This window comes from Medicago sativa, chromosome 2, assembly GCF_051527215.1.
Source record: "Medicago sativa cultivar Bolivia chromosome 2, Bolivia_mono, whole genome shotgun sequence".
Classification (NCBI taxonomy): domain Eukaryota; kingdom Viridiplantae; phylum Streptophyta; class Magnoliopsida; order Fabales; family Fabaceae; genus Medicago; species Medicago sativa.
In genome coordinates, this window is record NC_140750.1 from 12,946,179 (window position 1) to 12,967,806 (window position 21,628).

At 32.5% G+C, this 21,628-nt stretch overlaps 3 protein-coding genes across 3 annotated transcripts; 2 read left to right on the top strand and 1 right to left on the bottom strand.

Moving 5' to 3' along the window:
- Positions 1-1,041: 1,041 nt before the first annotated feature.
- On the bottom strand, positions 1,042-3,622 carry LOC146944672 (uncharacterized). Its single transcript, XM_085747978.1, has 3 exons — positions 3,555-3,622; positions 3,379-3,469; positions 1,042-1,940 (listed from the first exon to the last, which is right to left on the bottom strand). Exons 1-3 carry the CDS (start codon positions 3,620-3,622, stop codon positions 1,092-1,094), a joined length of 1,008 nt encoding a protein of 335 aa, XP_085604104.1. The 3' UTR covers positions 1,042-1,091.
- Positions 3,623-3,846: 224 nt separating this feature from the next.
- On the top strand, positions 3,847-4,299 carry LOC146944673 (uncharacterized). The gene has a single exon (XM_085747979.1). It carries the CDS (start codon positions 3,847-3,849, stop codon positions 4,297-4,299), a length of 453 nt encoding a protein of 150 aa, XP_085604105.1.
- Positions 4,300-9,951: 5,652 nt separating this feature from the next.
- LOC146944674 (uncharacterized) lies at positions 9,952-11,177 on the top strand. Its single transcript, XM_085743020.1, has one exon. The coding sequence runs from the start codon at positions 10,361-10,363 to the stop codon at positions 11,006-11,008; it is 648 nt and encodes a 215-aa protein (XP_085599146.1). The 5' UTR covers positions 9,952-10,360; the 3' UTR covers positions 11,009-11,177.
- Positions 11,178-21,628: the final 10,451 nt, after the last annotated feature.

Consider the following 21,628-nt stretch of genomic DNA (forward strand, 5'->3'; position numbering starts at 1 on the left):
CCATTTGTTTATCTTGTTTAATTTTTTTTTTTTTTTGATTCCTAGCCGGTATGGACGCAGAGAAATTGCATTTCACGTCCACATCAAACGCCATTTAATCATTGGTTGGACTTTCATTCACCAACCAACCAATGCCAATCCTTTATTCAATGGTCTGTACTATGAGGGATATACTTATATAATAATATACTCCCTCTGTCCCGGAATAACTGACCCATTTTTTAAAAAAAAGTGTCCCAAAATAACTGACCCATTTCAATTTTCAATACAACTTTCATCATTTTCAATGCAATATAACACTAAATAATATTACTTTTATCATTCTCAATACAATATATTCAACTTTCCCCTTTATTTATACATTTTTCTTAATATGTGTGAAAAACAAAATTGTGTCAATTAAATTGGGACGGAGGTAGTAATGTAATGTAAGCATGTACACCCTAACCTTTTTTGGGGGGGTGTATCAGGCTATCAGCTCCAATCAATATTTTTTGAGTAATGATATTTTGACATCTATTTAGTGACAACTTTGTTGACAACCTTGTTTTTCTCACTTCTTATTGGTCAAAAACAATGGAGAGAGAAAAAGGAAGAGAGAGGATAACAATATCATGTGAGTATGAGAGAGAAAGTTGTCCAAGAGTTGTCAAAATATCATTTCTCATTTTTTTTTTGGGGGGTTCAAACTTGAATTTTTTTTTTCGACCCTGTTCCCAAAAAAATTTCCAAATCTGACCCCCTTTGACAATTATATACAGAAATGACCCCCTTTCTGGTAATTTTTTTTATTTTGTCGTTTTCCTCATTACCGCAGTTTCAAATTGCGGTAATGAGCCACCTTTCTGACACACATGGCAGGCTCGGCAAAGGGGAGCAGGTTTTGTCTATTTTTTTTAAATTTTTTATTCATTACCGCAGTTTGGAATTGCGGTAATGAATTTTCATTTATTTTTCGTTTTTTATATTTTTTGCACAATATTTTTTTTTAAAATTAGATGCAAATAATAATAAATAAATATAAATGATAATTGTAAAAAATATAAATTTAAAAACACTAATTATATTATTCATTGTGTTACAAATAAAAACTACTTTCTCCGCGGTAACCATTTACGCCAACCTAAATTTAAATTATGACTTCCTGTAGCACATAATTTATCTTTTTTTCTTCGTACAGGTCGTTGGTCTTGCTCTTCCTCTTCCTCGGGCTCTTCCTCTTCCTCTTCCTCTTCCTCTTCCTCATCCACCTCCTCATTTTGAATTTCAGCATCATTAGTTTCCATATCCACCTCATTTTTCACATGTGGAACAGAGTTCGTCCAAATTCCATTAACGAAATCATCTTCGTTAAACCCTGCAGCCAGACTTTCTATGGTAGTATGTGGTTGTGACCATTGGGGTATGTAGTTTGTTTGAGGATAGTGTACATTTTGTGGAGGGGTTGGTAGGTTGAAAGAGGTGTATTGTGATTGGTCTGGGTAATTGGTTTCTAAAGCGTTTTGAGATGGATTAAAGTCATCAAAAGAATAGTTTGATATTTGGGAGCTTTCTCCATGATGACTATGTTGAGAGTAGGTTGGATATGGAATTGGGGAGTTTTGAAAGAATTGGTTTGTCGGTTGTGGTGGTGGTTGATAAGTTTGGTCGTAGTTGTAATTGGTGGATGGGTTAAAGCTTTGGTCAAAGTAAGGGGGCGGAGGTGTCATGAATAGGCTGTTAGGTGGATGTGTATCTGACCACATGTCTGCATCTGGCATCATATTGGTTTCTGGTGTTGCAGGATAGTTTGACGGTATATCTCCTAAAATTCTTCCACATCGTGCCATTGGGTTTGCCAATAGTGCTTCTCTAGAAAGATACATGCGTTCTCCAAAAAAGTTCCAATACCATTGAAAGTATTGATGATTGGGATAAACCTCATGGGTATTGATGGCATCCTGTCATTACGTAATATTAGGGACTTATTGTGACATTTTGATAGAGTTCTCATGCAATTTATACTGTTCTGGAGTGCAAAAAGCTTAAAATTTGAAGTCTGTTCGAAGGAAATCGCGCCACGCCAATTTCAAGCCGTGCTGCGATTTTTGAAGCAAAATTACACACTTCCTGTAAAGAGGAAATCGCGGCACGCCATTATACAAGGCGCGGCGCGATTTTGATGGGTCAGGCCCATGACTTCTATAAATACTGCACTCAATCTGAAGAACAAGGGTGACGATTTTGGAGAGCAAAATGCGATTTCGAGACATCAGAGACGGCTAGAAGGGCGATTTCTTCAACCTTTTACCAATTCATGTATGTTTTAATTATTTCATTGATTATGCTATTTGTAAACTCAATTATGAGTAGCTAAATCTCTTAGAGATTAGATCCGAGATGAATCTTTGTAACCCTAATTGACACATGTTGCTGTGAAACTCTATTTTGTTTATGAATTCAATTCTGGTTTATTCAATTCAATTGTTCTTAATGCTTTTTATATCTTGATCACATATAACTTGATTTCGTGAGAATGAATGACCACTGACCATGGCTTTCAACTCAGACCTAATTGAATTGTTCTAATAAACAGGGTTAGTCTAGGAATAGATAATCGTTTGTTAGTGATAATAGGTTAACGTTCGGTAAACCTTCAAGAATTATTCGACCACCTAAGGAATTAGGGGCTGTAGTTTAAGAAGAGGGTCCTAACTCAAGGGATTGATTAGGGCTATTTTGTTAATCATCGTAAATTAGAAAAGGATTCATAACAAATAGGTGCAGTAGACCAATTAGGGGAACTTAGAGGATTCGAAGGATCTGATCTCATCTTTCTCTCTTATTTTCTAACCAAATCTTTATTTTATGTTCATTTAATTTTTACGCAAATCAAATCTACTGCCTAGTGGCAAACTAAAAATAAACTTTACACATCCTAATTATATAACGAAATTGAATTATTGAAGTTAAAAACAGTCCTCGTGGGATCGATATTTTTACTACTTCGATAGTATTTGGTGCACTTGCCAAACGCCTATCAGGTATATCGGACTCCGTCTAGTTCCAATACCACTTGTGGACATGATACTGAAATTTATCTCCCCACGAGCTTTTTATTTTGTTTTTTCTGCAACAAATCTTGTGGAGATCTGTCAAATCATCTGGTATGGCAGGTGGATATTGAGGTAAGCCAAATTGAAGCATTACTCTATCTGTCTGATGTCTTTCAACTATCTCAAAACAGATGAGATATGTGTTTGCAGACCATATCTGGCTTTCTTCTTCGTTGGTGTAATGGAAGTGGAGATATGGCCTCCAGGAATACTGTTTAAAAGGAGAAAGGTTAGTCTTTTAATGTTGAGAAAAAGTATTCACGAAAATAAAAAAGTGTAATACCTGAACATATGTCATCTTGTCGATTTTTGAACGTGTCGAAATGAGATTATGCCGAGGATTTTCGGTAAATTTACTCCCACGTTCTAGCCATCTAAGTATTTTTAAATTGTTATAAATAATATACTTGATAATCATATTTAAAAATTAATAACAAATGACATATTTATTTAACTTACATATTTGCCAACGGAGGCTGTGTTCCAACTTGTGTTGGATCCCTGGGCACGAGAGCTAAGCATGACATTCTTGAATACGCCCATGGGCACGGGAGATATGTCATTCAATGTACCAATGAGGCATGTCAATTCAAGTTGAGGGCATCCTATAGAAAAAGAAGCGGCAAATGGAAAATTGGGACAATGATCAGTCCACATAGCTGCACATCTTCGAGATTATCACAAGATCATCGCACTTAAGGATGATCTTATAAAGTCCAACACACATCATGTCGAACAGTTTGACCGAGAGATGTATACCTTCTCTGTTCGTGAGACCATCAACTACAGGGAGGGAAGGCCAATGGGAACTTTCAAGGTTGACCTACAAGCGGGGTGGTGTGATTGTGGGAAATATCAAGCCTTGTATTTACCTTGTTCTCATGTCATAGCTGCGTGTTCTTCTTTTCACTATGACTACACAACCCTAATTCCAGACGTGTTCAAAAACGAGAATGTTTACGCCATCTACAACAAAGCATTCAAAGTAGTCCAGGACAAGAGTTATTGGCCCCCATACGAAGGTCCCGAGCTTTGTCATAATCCAGACATGCGAAGACTAAAGAAAGGTCGACCCAATAGTACTCGCATTAGGACTGAAATGGACGATGAGGTGGAAGAAATAACACCGACACCGAGACTGTGTGGGTTGTGTCGGCATCCTGGTCATATTAGGAGAAATTGTCCGACCATTCAAAATCGGTAGTTTATATAGTTATGTATTATGTGTTCAACCAATCTTTTATAAGTATTTATGACCTTTGTTTTTTTTACCTTTAATCAAATTTCGTCATTTAAAAAAATTAAGCAGTTTTGTGATTTTAATGTTTATTTTTACTATGCAAAAGAAGTAGAAATGTATGAAAAAATGATTGTCAATTTGGATGAATTTTACATTGTTTTTATAATGCCAAAAATATAAAAAACGGAAAATAAATGAAAATTCATTACCGCAATTCCAAACTGCGGTAATGAATAATTTTTTTTAAAAAGAATAGACAAAACCTGCTCCCCTCTGCCGAGCCTGCCATGTGTGTCAGAAAGGTGGCTCATTACCGCAATTTGAAACTGCGATAATGAGGAAAACGACAAAATAAAAAAAAAAAATTACCAGAGAGGGGGTCATTTCTGTATATAATTGTCAAAGGGGGTCAGATTTGGAAATTTTTTTGAGAACAGGGTCGGAAAAAAAAAATCGTTCAAACTTCCAATCAATTTTTATAAATGGTTAAGTTGTCTCAAATATTCCCTTAAATTTAAGTAAATAATCATTGCTCCAATCACGGAGGGATATAGCATGACATGATGACCAATTGACCATAACGTGGCTACTTTGATATAGGTCTCTGATAATACGATTGGAATCTCTCTACAAAATAATTGCTGCTACCGTGAGCTGCAAACTGAACTAACTCTTACCAAACTACAGTTTCGTTTATCACTTTGTTGTCTCCCTAACCTTTTTTTTAGACGTGTCTCCCTAACCTTTATTCTAACTAAATTTTCATTACAGTATTTTTGTTACTCATTTATTTGTACTCAAGGTCACTCTCCCTCATCATTCTCATAAACAAGCTGTTGGTTATGAAAATGTCTTAAAATTGTTAGTTTTGTAATTGAAAAATATACTTTAAAAATAATAAATGAATGGTCGCTCTCTTTAAGACTTAAAACGTTTTGTAGCACGGCCTAAAAAGTATACAAGAAAGAGTATCAACCGCCCGCACCGCCTCCAAAATAAAACAACACAATTCGTTGTGAGATTAACTATTGCAGTGTTGAAAATCGTTTGTATGTATACCACTCGAAACAAAAGGGATATAAAGCAAAGATGAAGAAGAGAATATCTCGTTAACACAAACTAAAAGAAGAGGAGAAGAAAAAGGTTGATAACTCAAAAGAACTACGCGAACTCTCCTTTTATAGGAAACTTCGCAACCACTTCGGAGAAACTTGGGGAACAAGATCTCCGCGGATCAAATCAAGTAACAAACGGATTAGATAAGTTTGGGCAAGAAGTTCGAGCTCGCAAGCGGATTAGAGTGGATAGTTAGTTGGATCAGATATACACGAAACCTATTCGTTAAGAAAGCACTATCATGTAATGATAAAATTAATTAATTAATAAAAAAAATTTGAGTCATAAAAAATATATATCTTTTAGCACAAGCTCAAGCTCAAGCCCAAGCCCGACGGTGGTGGCAACGGCGTCGCTCGTGATATATTCTCGTGAGTGCTCTCCAGGGACATATGCATGTTGTAGAGTTTGTAGGCTTGTGCGCACACAAAGTTTTTAGAAACAATTTTTTAGGTAGTATACTGTACTAATAGTTGACATTTTAATCACATGAACCACACTTATCACAAAGTATTTCTCTCTTGGTCCAAACTTATCATCATATATCGCAAACTATTATGAAAAATTGGATACGAAATCAAGTCGGGGATGACTGGTTAAATGATTGTTTAGTTATTTATACAGAGAATATTTTATTTGATATTGAAAATGAAAAAATCATTCAAAGTTTCCATAATATGAATAATCGTAGAGGACAATTACTAATGTTACAAATTTTTATATATAGCGCCCCTACTATTCAAAAATCCTGGATCCGTCATTGGTGCTCTCTCCCTCCGGTACTCATTGTATTTACATAGTTTAGAGATGAAATTAATGTAACAAAATGGTAATTTAGAGACAGTTTGATACATAATGATTTATTCAAAAAATAATTATTTGATCCTTAAACATATGAGACATAGTTTTAATTAAGACAATGGAGAAATCAAGTTAAAGTGAAGATGTGAGACACATTGAATAGACTCATAAGTGTAAACTTTTGTTTTTTCATTTCAAGCTATATGGGCTAATTTGTGTGCTACCCTCTTAAATAAAAAACTAATCTGTTTCTCAACTCTGTGATTTTACAAATGACATTGGTGCAACTAATTAGTGAAAAAGGGTGGCATCATGTCATCTTCGATCCCTTTCAAAAAAGAAAAAGATAAATGTTAACGAGTGTCATCGGATGAAGTGTTTTTTAAGATCTTTAAATTGTAACTTTTTATGAAACTTTGTATTAATCAATGCATTGAAAATTAAAATATTTGACTTTAATTTAAAATAATTTCTTATTTTAGAATCATTAAAGGGTGCTTTGGGGATACTCGTTAGAAAGACCTAAGGAATTTTTTTTTATCTTGGAACCTAATCTAGGTTTAGTTGGACATTAGGTACTATATGGGTTATGTGTTTGAGCTCTTTGGAGCACCGATCTCTCAGTTCTTAAAGAAACAATTTGTTTTAGCCCTATCTTCATGTGAAGTCGAATGCATTGCAGATAGTTATGCAACATGTAAAGCTATGTGGATCTATTCATTGTTGAATTAAATATAGCCATGACTAAGAGATGCATGCAGTGCCACTAATGGTGGACAATATATCAGCTATCAAACATATTGACATCAAATAAAGAGCAAAGACATTGAGATAAAAAAAACCATTTTCTTTGTGCCAAGTTAATAAATAAATAATTGAACCGGTGTTTTGTAGATTTGAGGATGAAATATGTGACATCATGACACAATCCTTGATGATAGAAAAATTCAAAGAGTTGAGAAGGTTCTCAAGTGTAGTTCCAGTGGTGGAGAAATTGAATTAAGAAAATTGTATTTTGATTTTTGTTTTGTTTGTTGGTAGTTAGTTATTAACTATCGGTGAAAATTATTAGAGTCGTGATCATTCATTTCTTACAACAAAACCTTCTCATTTCATATTCGAGCATTCCGATCTCTCTAAAAATGTGAGCGGATCATCATCATAATCACCATCATTCACATTTGTTCTAACAAGGAGATGGCGAGCCAAATATGAAACATATGAATTAAGTGCAATGTAACTTGTTCGGTCTCTAGGGAATCTTGATGGATAATCACAATTGGCTAAGAGCAACCACAAAAACATTTGTTGTAATGAGGAGATGGCGAGCCAAATATGAAACATGGGAGTTAGGTGCAAGCTAACATGTTGGCGTTGGGTGTCCAAGGAATCTTGACGTGGATAATCACAATTGGCTACGAGCAACCACATAGGTGAATGAGCCACCATATCTTCATCCAAAACCTCGAGATATGAAATATATGATTCTCATCACTTATATGTTGTTCAACATCAAATTTTCCATCCAATGTAAGACTCTTTAATCACACTTGATATACCAACAATCTCTCCCTTAAGTGCAAGTTCATCCATTCATCTGGATGCTCTCCCTTAGGCGAAAACTTTTTCATCCACATACAATTATGCCACCGTTGACAATCAACATCAACGGGATCCGCCGCTTAACCATCATTGTCAGGAAGACTTTTGATATAAGGAGTCAATCTCCTTTTCAAATCTTCCTCAAAAAAAATAAAAAATCTCCTTTATTCAAATCATCAACTCTAATACCACTATTGTATTTCAAGGGGAGCTTGGTGGATCAACCCATTAAGTTAAGAACAACCAGGCTAGTGAATTGAGCAACGCATCTTTCACCAAAATCTCAAGGTTTTAGATATATAAGTTTTGGTCACTTATATATTTCTCAACATCCATTTTTCATTACTTGATATATGAACTAAACTCGACCTATGCATAATTTAGATTATTTAGATTAGATGTGATCAAAGTTAAAGGTAATATATTTTCTTTATAGTTAATAATCCCTAAACATAGACTTGTAATGATAAAATGCTTGAAAAAATAAACCAAGATAACAAATCTATAATGATATTGTTAGTATTTGAGATCGTAAGAATTGAGTCAAGATCCCATATTCATTGTCATTTAAAAAGATCGTTACATTATTTAGAATTAAAGTTTGTTAATCAATTTCACTATTCTGAAAATTAATTCAATCTACGTTTTTGAAGAAAATGTATTTCAAAATATGAAAATACAGATTAACTAGAGTCCTAAATTTCTACCAAAAAATGAAAAGAACCCTAAGAGCATCTCCAATGAGAGAGTTTTCAACATTTAAGACCCGGTACCTATTAGGTACACATATTGGGGGTCTTAAAAATTGAAATGTGATGATATAAAGTTATTGATAGTCGATTAATATGACTCATTTAAGAAATTTATGTGAGATGCTGAGTTGGAAGAATTGAGTACTTATTAGGTGCTACTATTAAAAAATTATAAATGAGATATATGTATACATGAGACTCATTTAAATGGGAAATACTTGGGTGACATAGACCTTTGGTGCCATTGATTCATTTTAAATGAGAGAGAATGATGAATGAATTATTAAAATAAATTATTTAGATGAGAGAAAATAAATGGTTAAGAGAGAGATAAGGACAATGGTACCAATGGCACCAAAAGCCAATGACACCTTAGTGTTCCCCATTTGAATGCCTATAAATGGATGTTTCCATTGTAAATACTCTAAACAAACTAATACAAATTTAAGAAAATGTACTTCAACTTAACATCTCCTAAGACAACGAACCAATTCAACATTTTTTTTACTCTATTAAGTAACTAATTGAGTCCTAAACAAGCTGATACAAATTTAAGAAAATTTATTAATATATTTAGGACCAAGTTAAATGCATTCTTATAATTTCAAAATAAAAAATGACTATTTCCTCTTGGAGTTGGAGTATAATGCAACTAAAGTGAGATCAGAAAAAGATAAACCTAAACCTTTGCCGCAAGAGTGCAAAGCCATTTGGCCTAAACCTTGGTCGTTGTGCCGCCTTCAACGGCTTTTGACTTTGATAATGCCGGCAAAAAAACAAGGACACGTATATACAAACAAATTAGAAAAAATTAATAATTTTATACTCCTATTTTAATTACTCCATTCTTGCATGCCATAACAGGAAATAAAAATAACCCACATTTTTATGATAATAAGGAAAATACTAGAAATATGATATTAGAAGAGACCCGTGATAGGTTTAACCCATGATCTTGGTAAAGTTAGAAGTGACCTACACAATCTCATCTTAGAATAATATTTCTATTCTATGTTTTTTGATTTCTAATAAATTATCTCCATCAAAAACAATTCTATTGAAGATATTTTTTCCTCCATTTCAAATTATAAGTCGCTTTAGAGAAAAAATTTGTTTCAAATTTTAAGACGTTTTACAATACCAATAAAATATTAAATGCTAATTTTTTTTATATACCTTCTATTATTACTTTAACTTCTTTCAATTCTTTGATTTATCTTTCTTCTACCATTAATAAAACATTTCTCAATTTTTATGAAATAACCAAAACGGCATATAATTTATGACGGAGTAAGTATATGCATAGATACTTCTTGTGGTTGAATTCAAACATTGATTCCACATATTGTTGAGTTTAATTTTCATTTTGTTCTTTAAAGGAGAGTAGTACTAGTTAATAATGTTTGCACCAACTAAAAATAGTACTAGTATTTCTACCAAAAAAAAAAAAATAGTACTAGTAATAATGCAATAAAATATGCTTTGCTCCTTTACACAAACATAGAGATATATAAAGAAGAATCACACAATCAAAGAAACCGGTTCCTTCATCTTCTCCTTCCATTTTGTCTTTCTCTATTTTGTTTCTTTAATATTGAAGCTTGCAATGCGTGCCAAGTCCAAGTCTATTAATTAAACCCTCAATTCCAAGTCACTTTCACAACATATAACCCGTTTCGTTCCCTTCTTAAATGCTCCTTCCATTTCATTTTCTCTCTTGACTCACTTAACATAACCGCTTGAGAGAGAGAGAGATGAGTCAACTCGGTTTATTATTGCAAGAACCAGTTCAGTCTCAGACTCAGTCAACAACGATTCTCGGTTTGTTAAGGGAACAAATGGACGGTGTTGATGGAGTTCCTCGTCGGAGACGGAGTTTCAAGGAACGGTTTGGATTTATTGGATGCTGTGGGGCCAATTGGGGATTCCGTTCTTCTTCTTCTTCTTCTTCTGAATCACAACAGAATCAGCAACGAATTCTTGATACGGATCCGAGTGAAGATCCGAATATGTGTGTGGCTCCGGTGACTCAAACTGGTTCGAGTTCTTCGAGTATGAATCTTGCTGCGGCGTTGGCGGCGGAAAGACAACTCCGAGGACCAGCGGCAGAAACGAGTAGCAGAGAGGGGAGGATGCCAGGGACGCCGTGGAGAGTGTCGTTGATGCGGTTGTTGGAGGAAACGGAAAACGGTGATACGGTGGCGGTTAAGGCGGAGGAGAAGGTTGATGCTGTGGCGGGAAATGATTCAGTGTGTTGCGTTTGTATGGGGAGGAATAAAGGTGCGGCGTTTATTCCATGTGGACATACTTTTTGCAGGGTTTGTTCTAGGGAGCTGTGGTTGAATAGAGGCTCTTGTCCCCTTTGTAATCGTTCTATTGTCGAGATTCTTGACATTTTTTAGAAAATTTTACGGCCACGTGCATGTTTGGTATCAGATGAGTGAATTTGTCTGAATCACACTAATCCATCTATCATGATATCAAACATGCACGATGAGCTCGATTGAATGAATACTTTTCATCTCTAATATGATTGTTATGAATGTCATTTCATGCATGTGCAATTTGTTACTGCTCCAAATGTTCTACAAGTACAATCTTTTTTACGTAACGTATATACTATGAATATGAATATGATGATCATCCATTGGACAAAAAAGTCGGCTGAAGTATTGAGTTTTGATTTATTTTACTTTATGGTTGTGGATTTTTTTTTTTTTTTGGTTACTTATGGTTGTGGATTTAATTGAATATAAAATTAATTTGTGTTTAATCATACACTAATTTTATAATTGAGTGCCGCTAATGATGCTTCTTTGTTTATTGTCTTCAACACATACTCCCATCACAAAGTTGACCTTACCGACTTATCTTTTGTCTTCCTATCAAACAATCATTAGTAGAATGAGTAAATGTTGGTTAATTTTTGAAATAAGAGAACATCTAGTAATTTTTATGTGTTTGCTCAACAATTACAACTATTTTCATGACTGAATCCAGCACATTCATAGATTAACTAAAGGATAACTTGTTGGTTATCCTTTAGTTGTGTTCTTAAATTTAAATACCCTTATGTAGTGTTTGGTTTGGCGTTAGCTACTACATTATCGTGTCCCCAAGCCATTTCAACGTGGATTTTAAGAAGCTATAAAATCCAGCTTCTAGTAAACGTGCGGTGGGAGGGATATCCACCACAATTCCAAACACATATTTCGTGTGTCCAAGGAAGCTGCATAGCCAATTATCTCAGAGTACTATGATTTTTCATAACCAAATTTCCAACAACGGTCGCACTTTGGCCTCTTGCTACTTATTGTGTCTATCACAAATCTGATAACGTATAAAGGTAAGTCCTTCAAAATTAAGTTATATATGTCAATCTCGTTAATAAAGAATATTTTGTGAAATTCAAGTTTTGACAACAAACCAGTTTCGCAAGTGTGTGGCGATTTTATGTCAAATTGTCAATGAATTTTCGCTAACTGTCTCACGAGAAATCAACATACATATGACAAAATATTATCAATGATTTTCTTTAATGTCATCAATGTGACAAGAAATTAACTTGACAAAATGTTGTCAATAATTTTTCCGGCAAAAGAAACCCTAAATTAGATTCCTTGTGGTCCAATTCCGATCAATTCAATGAACTAATGTCGACTTCCTTCATATCTCTTTAATTCTACGATGAGGTGACATTTGAAAAGGATAACAACAATGGAGAATGAGATTTACTATCTCAATGAGTTCGCAAAAGGGGATTAAACACAATGGCCTGTTTTTTGTAAAATCTGTTAGTTAAATAAAACTTAATGATGAATAAAGCAACTATAAATCTGTAAGTTAAAACTTAGCGACGAATACAGAGCAACTAACAAACATAACTAACTTAACTAACTATTAACTAACGTATATCTAAAATCCCCCGCAAGCTAAAATGTATCAACATTTTCAGCTTGGAAATTACAATAAAAATGTAGAAAAATCATCGATAAAAGAAATATGAAATACCGAAAATACACCAACTCTTTTTATTATATAACCATCTTTTTTTAACAAAATCTAAAATGTTAATAAGGCTGGAAATAAGGAAAATGCTTAACTATCCATTTTCTTTATGGATAGAAGCCAAAATGACATTAAGCTAAAAGAAAAAGTTTTGCTTAGTCATCCATTTTCTTCATGAATAGAAACCAAAATGCCAGTGAGGCTAAAATAAAGAATTTTGCTTTACTACCCTTTAGTTCTTTATGGATAGAAGTTAAAATGTCAATGAGGCTAAAATAATGAATTTTGCTTAACTATCCTTTTTTTTTAGAGTTGGAGTTGAGTTTTTTCCTATACACTCTCTTATGCCCAACACTATAGGGTTTGATGCGTGTATATAAATCGTGGATAACTCGATTGATAGACTCTAATACCATATTACATTTTTATATCAAAGTATAACTTATCCTTACAAAATCGACTTATAAGATGAGGGGTGTCACTCTTTGTAAAGAGTCCTATCTTTTTAATACGGAACTTTAAATTTTTCCAATATATTGAATGAGTTTTTTACTGTTGGGAGTGTTAATAAGAGGTCATACAAGACCCCAAAGATGGCATGAATTCGTGTAGAACAGGTTTGTGTTCCTGTTGGCCTTGAGAACAAAATGCAGGTATTTAGCTTGAATTTCTTGTGTGTTTTTGGCTGGTTTTGATTAGACACTTCCAGGTGTACTTTTTAGCGACTTCAGTTTGGTATTCCCTTTGAAGTCGTTTTCTCATTTGTCTAATCTTTGATACACCATCCGGTAATTATTATAAACAAAAATCAACATTTTAAATTTATTCATTAAATAATGTATATGGTTTACAATAAAAACCACATACATCATTGATTGAATGAATGTAAAATGTAGATTTTTACTTATAATACTGACCGGGGGGTGTACATGCTATCTAAATTTTAGTGTTCTTGTCTTTTGTTATTTTGGGGGCGAAAAATTCTTGCATGGTCTCTCACCTAACACCTCATATTTAGTCTCAACCAATGAAAGTATGACACATCATTTAAATTTAATGGAGGTGCACTTTCAGTTGCATATCTTGGTAATGGAACCGCTTGAAAAAATGGTTGAACATGATCTAGAGAGACAACAAAAATATTTGATTTTTTAATTTGACAGTTTTTTAAATTTAAATGATGTGCCATATTTTCATTGGTTGAGACTAAATATGAGGTGTTAGGTGAGAGACCATGCAATAATTTCTCTTTCGGAGGCAAGAGAGTAGAATGGTAATATAGTGATTTCATTGATAATTGAAGAATTAAATTTGATTTGGAGCATTGGTGAATTGATAGGGGGCATTAATGTTTGTGTCACATATACGGTTCCTTCTCCGTTGAGTATTTCAATTTTGATTCCATATCGTTTCACAAGTTTTCAGTTTTTTAATTTTCTTCATCTTAAATACTATAAATTTTGGTATGCATGCCATGAAGTTGTATAAAAAATAAGTAGTTTTGTTATCGTTTTTACAGGGACTAGTACGATATTAAAACCGTTCAACAATTAATATTGTTCTAAGTAATGAAAAAAAGTTTTGTTTGTTAATATTCACACTCACAACACATATAAATTCAGGAAGAAATAATAGAGAGAAAAGTTATTGGTATTAAATATCGTTAACTACTCTTCTAATGCAATCTCTTGATCAATTATATATTTTCCAAATTTTTAATTATGCTTTCACCTATCACCTATCGCTCACATATGTTTCAGTGTATGGAGCACGACAAGAGTTCCATTTATACCTATTAACCCCCCATGTCTCAAGCAATTAATCAATATAACGACATTACGACCCGATAGTATGGTGACTACAAAATTAACAATATGTCTATCTATTAAGTTCCATAGATGAATTTATTTTAGATCCTTTAAGTAAAAAAGGCTATCTCTAGCACTTTCTAAATCTAAATATCAATTTCGGAGTTTTACTTCATAAAAGCATCAAGCACAAAAATAAATCATGATCATAAAACGAAATAGAGATTATATATAACCAGTCAGATTAAGAGTTTACAATAGAATCATAGCTAACTAAACCTAATCCCAATAATATAGAGAATTAGATACACATAAACATGATAACCTTAAAATATAATCCTAGAAGAGATGGAAAGATGATGAATTTTGGTTCCTCCTCTCCTCTTTGTCACTCTCTACCTCCAGGTCGTTTTGTCCTCTGTTTCTATTGTTTTTAGTGTTGTAAAAATGAATGCCCCCTCAAAAGTGAAGTCTGAGTAACCTTTATAAGTGGCAGAAAAGTGAACCCTCGCTCAGTCACGAAGCAGATCGTTTAGCCATATTGATTTCTTCACCCTGAAGTACTTTTCAGCTCACCTAAACTGCCTCAGCTCACTTAGCCACGAATTTCACGCTTAGCCACAGTGGCAACATCTGATTGTCTCATTTAACCACGAATTTCTCGCTTAGCCATGGTGACAACATATGATTTTCTTCACTTTATGACTTGCCTTCGCTTTGACCTCACTTTGACTTGGCTTACCGAGGTTGCTAACCTTCATATTCTTCCTTTCTAGTTCACAATTCATGACAAGTATAAATACCTACAAAAAGTTTTGGGATTAAGTATGAGAAGTAAAATTGGCTATTTTTCTACTCCCTCCGTTTCAAAATGAGTGTCGCTTTAGCCAAAAAAAATTGTTTCAAAATGAGTGTCGCTTTTAGTTTCCAATGCAATAATAACTTTTTCTTTTCAATTGTACCCTCCAATTAATACTCTGCACACTACTTCCAAAGTATTACTTTTAAAACTAACCAATAGTTAATAAGGATAATTTGGTAAAATAACCATTCTCTTTCTCTTAATCATTGCATTTCTTAATATGTGTGCAAACACCTAAAACGACACTCATTTTGAAACGGAGGGAGTAATAAAGAGCATGTAGGGGGAGGGGGGGGGGGGGGGGGGGGGTGCAAAATTTTGTTATGCTAGATAGGAATAAGGGGTTTTAAAAAAAATGGGGGAAGGGGGTTCAAGACTGAATAAGCCCAAAATACATTACGTAGTGTTAATTGCTAGCCCAAATTGATTGATAAATGGAAGTATGATCATTTTGTCAACACAATTTTGGATATTGCTCTTTACACTTCAAGAAATGCTCTCCCACATCGGAAAACGACTAAAACATACTTGTCGTTTGCTCTTAAGCTAAATGTTAAGAAAAGAACGACGGTGTTAATTGTCGTTGGGGTATTGAAGGTCTTTTTCATGTATGGGAGAGCAATTTTGTTGGTGAAAACTGAGATGTGGATATCGTAGAAAATTTTAATTTCACAAGCTAAATTGGTTGGAACTTTCAAACAATATTTATTGATACTTATATTTTATAAACTTTTTTCAAATTATAAAAAAGTATCTTTGGTCGAATTTTTAAATTATATACCTGTCTCTCACCAAGTATGCTAAAACGAATGATTTTTGATTGCATGCATAGCTATCCAATATCTTAAAAATAGAAGCTAAGATGATAATTAGGCAGAAGAAAAAGAATTTTGCCTAACCGTCCATTTTTTTATGGGTAGAAGCTAGAATGCCAATTAAGCTGAGAAAAATGAATTTTGATTGCTTAAACTATCCATTGCTATTATAAATAGAAGCTATAATGCCAATTAGGCCAAAAGAAAAAGAATTTTGCTTAACCAACCATTTTCTTTAATTTATGGATAGAAGTTGGAATGCAAATAAGGCTAAAAGAATGAATTTTTCCTTAACCATCCTTTTTTTATTTTTATGGATAGAAGCTAGAATGTCAGTCAGGTTAGAAAGAATGACTTTTGATTGCTTGACTATCTATTTTCTTTATGGATAGAAGCTAAATCTTCACTTAGACTAAAGAAGAAGAAAGAATTATATCACCATATTTTGGTGATCTTGAAAAACTTAAACAATTGTGGAAGATACCATATTACAATTCTTGATAGAACTCATAATTGAGAGAAATATATTGTTCATCAATCAAGTAGCACATTAAGATTTAGGTCATGCTAACAAATGCTCTAACGACCTTCTTATTAAGGATAGACTAGTAAATGTATTTTATGTTATATATGAAATCACAAAAATTGCAATCAATTACTAACTTTTACTCTTAATAAGTGAGACGGTAAGTATTTTTGCTTATAATTGAGTTTAGAAGGAGTAGTTAGGAAATGTATGATACATATTGGCTGTTTATGAAGAGTTTAGAATGAGAAGTTTAAGTCTTTTTTATACGCAAAATGCCTAAAAAATCATCAAATTAGTATGCCAAATTAGTGTTTCATTTTATTATCATGCAAAATATATTATATAAGTGTTGGAGTTTTATTCATGGCCCCATTTCTGCCGCCATTGCACACACATATTTATTGGGAACATATGCATAGGCACTATCATTGGATAAGCATGAAAGTGTGGAGAAGTATATGATTCCATTCCATTGTTGATTTCGAAAGTAGATGTATAATTGTATTCCCATTATGTGCAAAGAGTGCATGTACTTGAACGTGACACTCTTTGCTTATCTTGGTTATAACTATTTTATGAGTTAGTGGGGACATTTATCTGCATGTTGAATTCAATTTGAGAAAGATTTAAAGCACTAGGCACTTTGATCCAATCCAATTATGTGGTCACCACAATAACATGAAGGTCTCTTTCTCAATACTTATTTATGCCGGTTAATTTGCCATTTTCTGGTTATAGTTGGAATCTCAATCTGAACCTTTCCCATCAGATTAATTGGTGTCCTTATATATCAAGTCATTCATGATCTTACTTTGGTTAAGAGTTCCTAAACTTTTGGGAAATAAACTAAAGAGCATTTGGTTCTTTTCTCTATTTAGTCATAGTCACGGTGACTCATTCAGGACAAAACAGTACTCTCCTTTAACTTTCAAAATATGCTGCTCTTTGAAGCTTTTTGCTAAAAATGAAACATTCTTTGTATGGAAACAATTGTTGATAAAATCAGTTCAGTTTCTGTCGTTATTGAATGAAATGATCGATTAATTCATGACAGTCTTCTTTAGAATCTAGTACATGCATACATGCACAAGGACGAATTGTTTACATTCTTGTTTGATGTTAACCCTTCGGTTTTTAGGGGAAGAAACCTGGTAATCGGGAGTTCAACCGAGAGGTAAATAAAACCATATCAAGAATTGTTTTATCCAGAACTTTTGTTGTTAAAATTCTTTTTTAGGGGATCTTGTTGTTTAAATTCTTGATATCAAGCTTTTATTATCAAACATAATTATATATGTGGTTCTCATATATATGTGGATCAACAATAATAACTTCAGTCCTTCAAAAAAATAAAAATAATAATAACTTCAGCACTATCCAAATCAGTCTCTTTTTCTTTAGCCAAATCCAATACTTAAGCATATTTGCTTACCACTTCGACAAATAGTTTCCTGAATAACGATATTTTTGTTGCGATATATTTCTTCTTTCTATCATTCTTAATAGCAGTGTTAGATTCCTTATAGATTAGGTCTCCCTATCTTTATATTTTGTTGAATTTGTTTAGGGTTGCACCATCTTTTTGTTTTCTTTATTTCTTATCAAATGATATTTTTGGGGTGATGTATGTGATTGCTAATGTGTTAAGGTGGTAATATAGTTGAGATGAGCATGTCTGCTAATTTTGCTTTTGGAAAAAACAGCGTTATAGAAAAAAGTGTTAGAACACAATTCAATGAAGAATATATTATATATGTATCATACAATTGAAGTATGAAAAAGTGAGTGTCAAATACATGGTAGTAGTTTTTCATTTTTGACTAAAAAAAAATGATATTGATTCATAAAGACATGAAATCAACTAACGTCGCAGTCGTATCAAGATGAAAAACAAAACAATGTCGTAATAAGACAACCAAAATATGAAACAAAAACATAGATGTGTGAAAACCACTTAAAGTTGAAAGAGAGAAAAAAATGATTTCAAAAAAAAAAAATTATCCATAACCGTCCCTTAATAAAGAAAATGAAAGTGAAAACCTAGATAGAAAGAAAAAAAAATAAGGGAGAGACAACAAAGTAGTAGTTTTGTACTACCTCCGTCCTTAATTATAGGACCCTTTTGAGAAATTTTTTTGTCTCTTTTTATAAGACCCTTTTGGTATTTCCAAGTACATTAATTAATTCTTTACCAACATACCCCTATTTATTTATATCTTTTTCTTCAATGAACATTAAATATTACATTGAAAACATAAACTAACTCTCTCTTTTAAAGGATAAAATTGTAAAAACAATATTAATTACTAACAAATTTATTACACTTATCAATTTTCTTAATATGCGTTATTTTTTCAAAAGGGTCTTATAATTAGGGACGGAGGTAGTATAATAAAAGGCATTAACTAACCATTAGGCATCCTAATTAACTCATCCGCTGGAATAATACGGTTACAATAACAAAATCTTACTGAATCAAATCTGAAACATCACATCAAAACTGATTGTTCTTTTTTTTTTTTTGGATTAGAAACTGATTATTCTTGTTATTATACATACAAAGCAAAAAAATCTAATTCAACCTTGATGAAAATTTACATAGAATTTACGGTAGGTATATAAGTTGAAAGTCTAAATATCTATGCAAACTCGCAATGATACTGCAAGGCCATAATTTTTTTTTTTTTTTATATTTTTTATCTTCTTATAGATACAAAATTTTCACATTTGCTAAAAGGATTCAAATCTTTTAACACTTATATCATGAATTCATTGTTTAATTTTTTTTTTTACCAAAACAAAGTTAACAATTATCATTAATCAACTAATGTTCAATAGAAGAAGGATAAGAATAAATTCATTGTTTAAATTAGAAAGCAATTTTATGATGTTTATATTCCTAAAGAATAATCTTTACCATATTGGGTATATGATTATATTATTGAGTGGCCACTGTTTGATCGCTGCAAATCAAACAGGGTACATCTCGATGCTAAAGCAACTATTCAAGACAAAATGAATGGATGGGCTCGATTGGTTAAGACAAACAATTTACAAATTTTTAAGGCCAGAGTATATGATCATAATTGTAGTACCAATTTTATTGGCTATCACTTTAAAAAAAAATGAATATATTCTCTCTTAAAGCATTTTTTTTATTAAAGCATGCTTTTAATTGATTACGAATTATGCGTAATATTAGTTAGATTTCAACAAAATTAAAGCATGCTTTTAGCTTGATTACATATAATCTATAGTGATACGTATAATGTTTGTCAACAAAATCACATTTCTATTTTGATACATCTTTATCAATATAATATATTAAAAGCTTAACAGAATATCATAAAGCTCTTTGTCCTCGTGAGCATAACTCAGTTGGTAAGAACAATGCGTAGAATATGTAAGGTCTGAGGTTCAAATCCTGGCCACTAAAAAAATAAGCTCTTTCAAAAAAAAAACATAGTCCATCCACATTTAAATGCTAACTGGAAGAAGTGTTCTAATTCATATCTTAAAATATTTAGACCTCAGTGTTCTAATTCATATCTTAAAATATTTAGACCTCCTGAAAAAAAAATAGTATATCTTTAAATTTCTTAGAACCATTTATATTTTGGATTGATGATTTGAAAGAAACTAGTCCTTTACGTTTCTTTAGTGCACGTAACTTTAAAAGAAAAAAGTGTATGTTCCTGAAAATATTCATCGATTCGCTCTATAAGAGGAGGAAAAAACAATGACGTGCACTTCTATCTATCTATCTATCTATCTATCTATCTATATATCTATATATCTATATATATATATATATATATATATAAAACAAAAGATGGATTCTTAACATATATTCTAGTTAAATCCCAGCACAGCATACAGTATATGGGAATTGAGAAAAAGAAAGTGGTAATGGATATGGATATAAAAGGCTGAAATGAGCACCACATGTTTTGTTAAGAGTATTAAATTGGATGAGACAAGTTTTGAACGTGGGTTTGTTACAAGTCGATTTTGTAAAACTGAGTTAGAGTCAACTTAAATTCTAATATATACTCCCTCCGTTTTAAAATACATGTCCAATTTTTGCAATGTGCACTATTCACTTGACTTACTTTGACCATATTTTTTTAACTAATTTATAAATACAAATATTAGCATGTAAGATGTTGTTTGATTTGTCTCGACAAATATTTTCAAAATATTAAATTTTTATAATTTTTTACTCTAGATAATTAAAGATATTAACAGTCAAAATTGTGCATTGGCATATGTAAAGTGGTTGACTTGGACATGTATTTTGAAACGGAGGGAGTATTATCATCGTGCATACATGATTTGTTGAGCCACTTAGGTCATGATTCAGATTTCGACCCCAAGCGTAAAGAATGTGTTAAAGCTTTATTACATTCATAGTGCACGAAACTTGCACTCGTATTTTTTTTTTAAAGTTTTGAGCAATTAAATGAGATACTCCATCCGGTCCTATTTACAAGAGAAAGTTGACTTTTTAGATACATTGAATAATGTATGTATCTAGTCAAGAATCTAAACCAAATACATAAATTATTTAATGTATCTAAAAAGTAAATTGTTTCTTGTAAATATGACCGGAGGGAGTACATCTTATATGATTACTTTTTTAGGGAAATAAATGATATCTAACTTGAAATTTGATTTACATTGAGATGTTTGATCTAAATATATAATTCATTATTTACATTGAAAAATTCTTACACATATGTCAGATCGACCATGAATATTTGTTGGTGGATATGCCTGGTTGTCATCGTTGTTCATGATAACGGCACTATAAATTAATCGATCATTGGAGGATCAAGTATTCATAGAATTCTGAATAAGAAACAAAATTATATACGACATATGCAAATGGGTTTGTACGTGGCCATTTATTTTATCCTGTTTGCACGTGTACATGGTGTGTTCGTGCTCTTAATTTATCTCCTCATGCAATCGAGTTCAAATATAGCAAAAAAAAAATA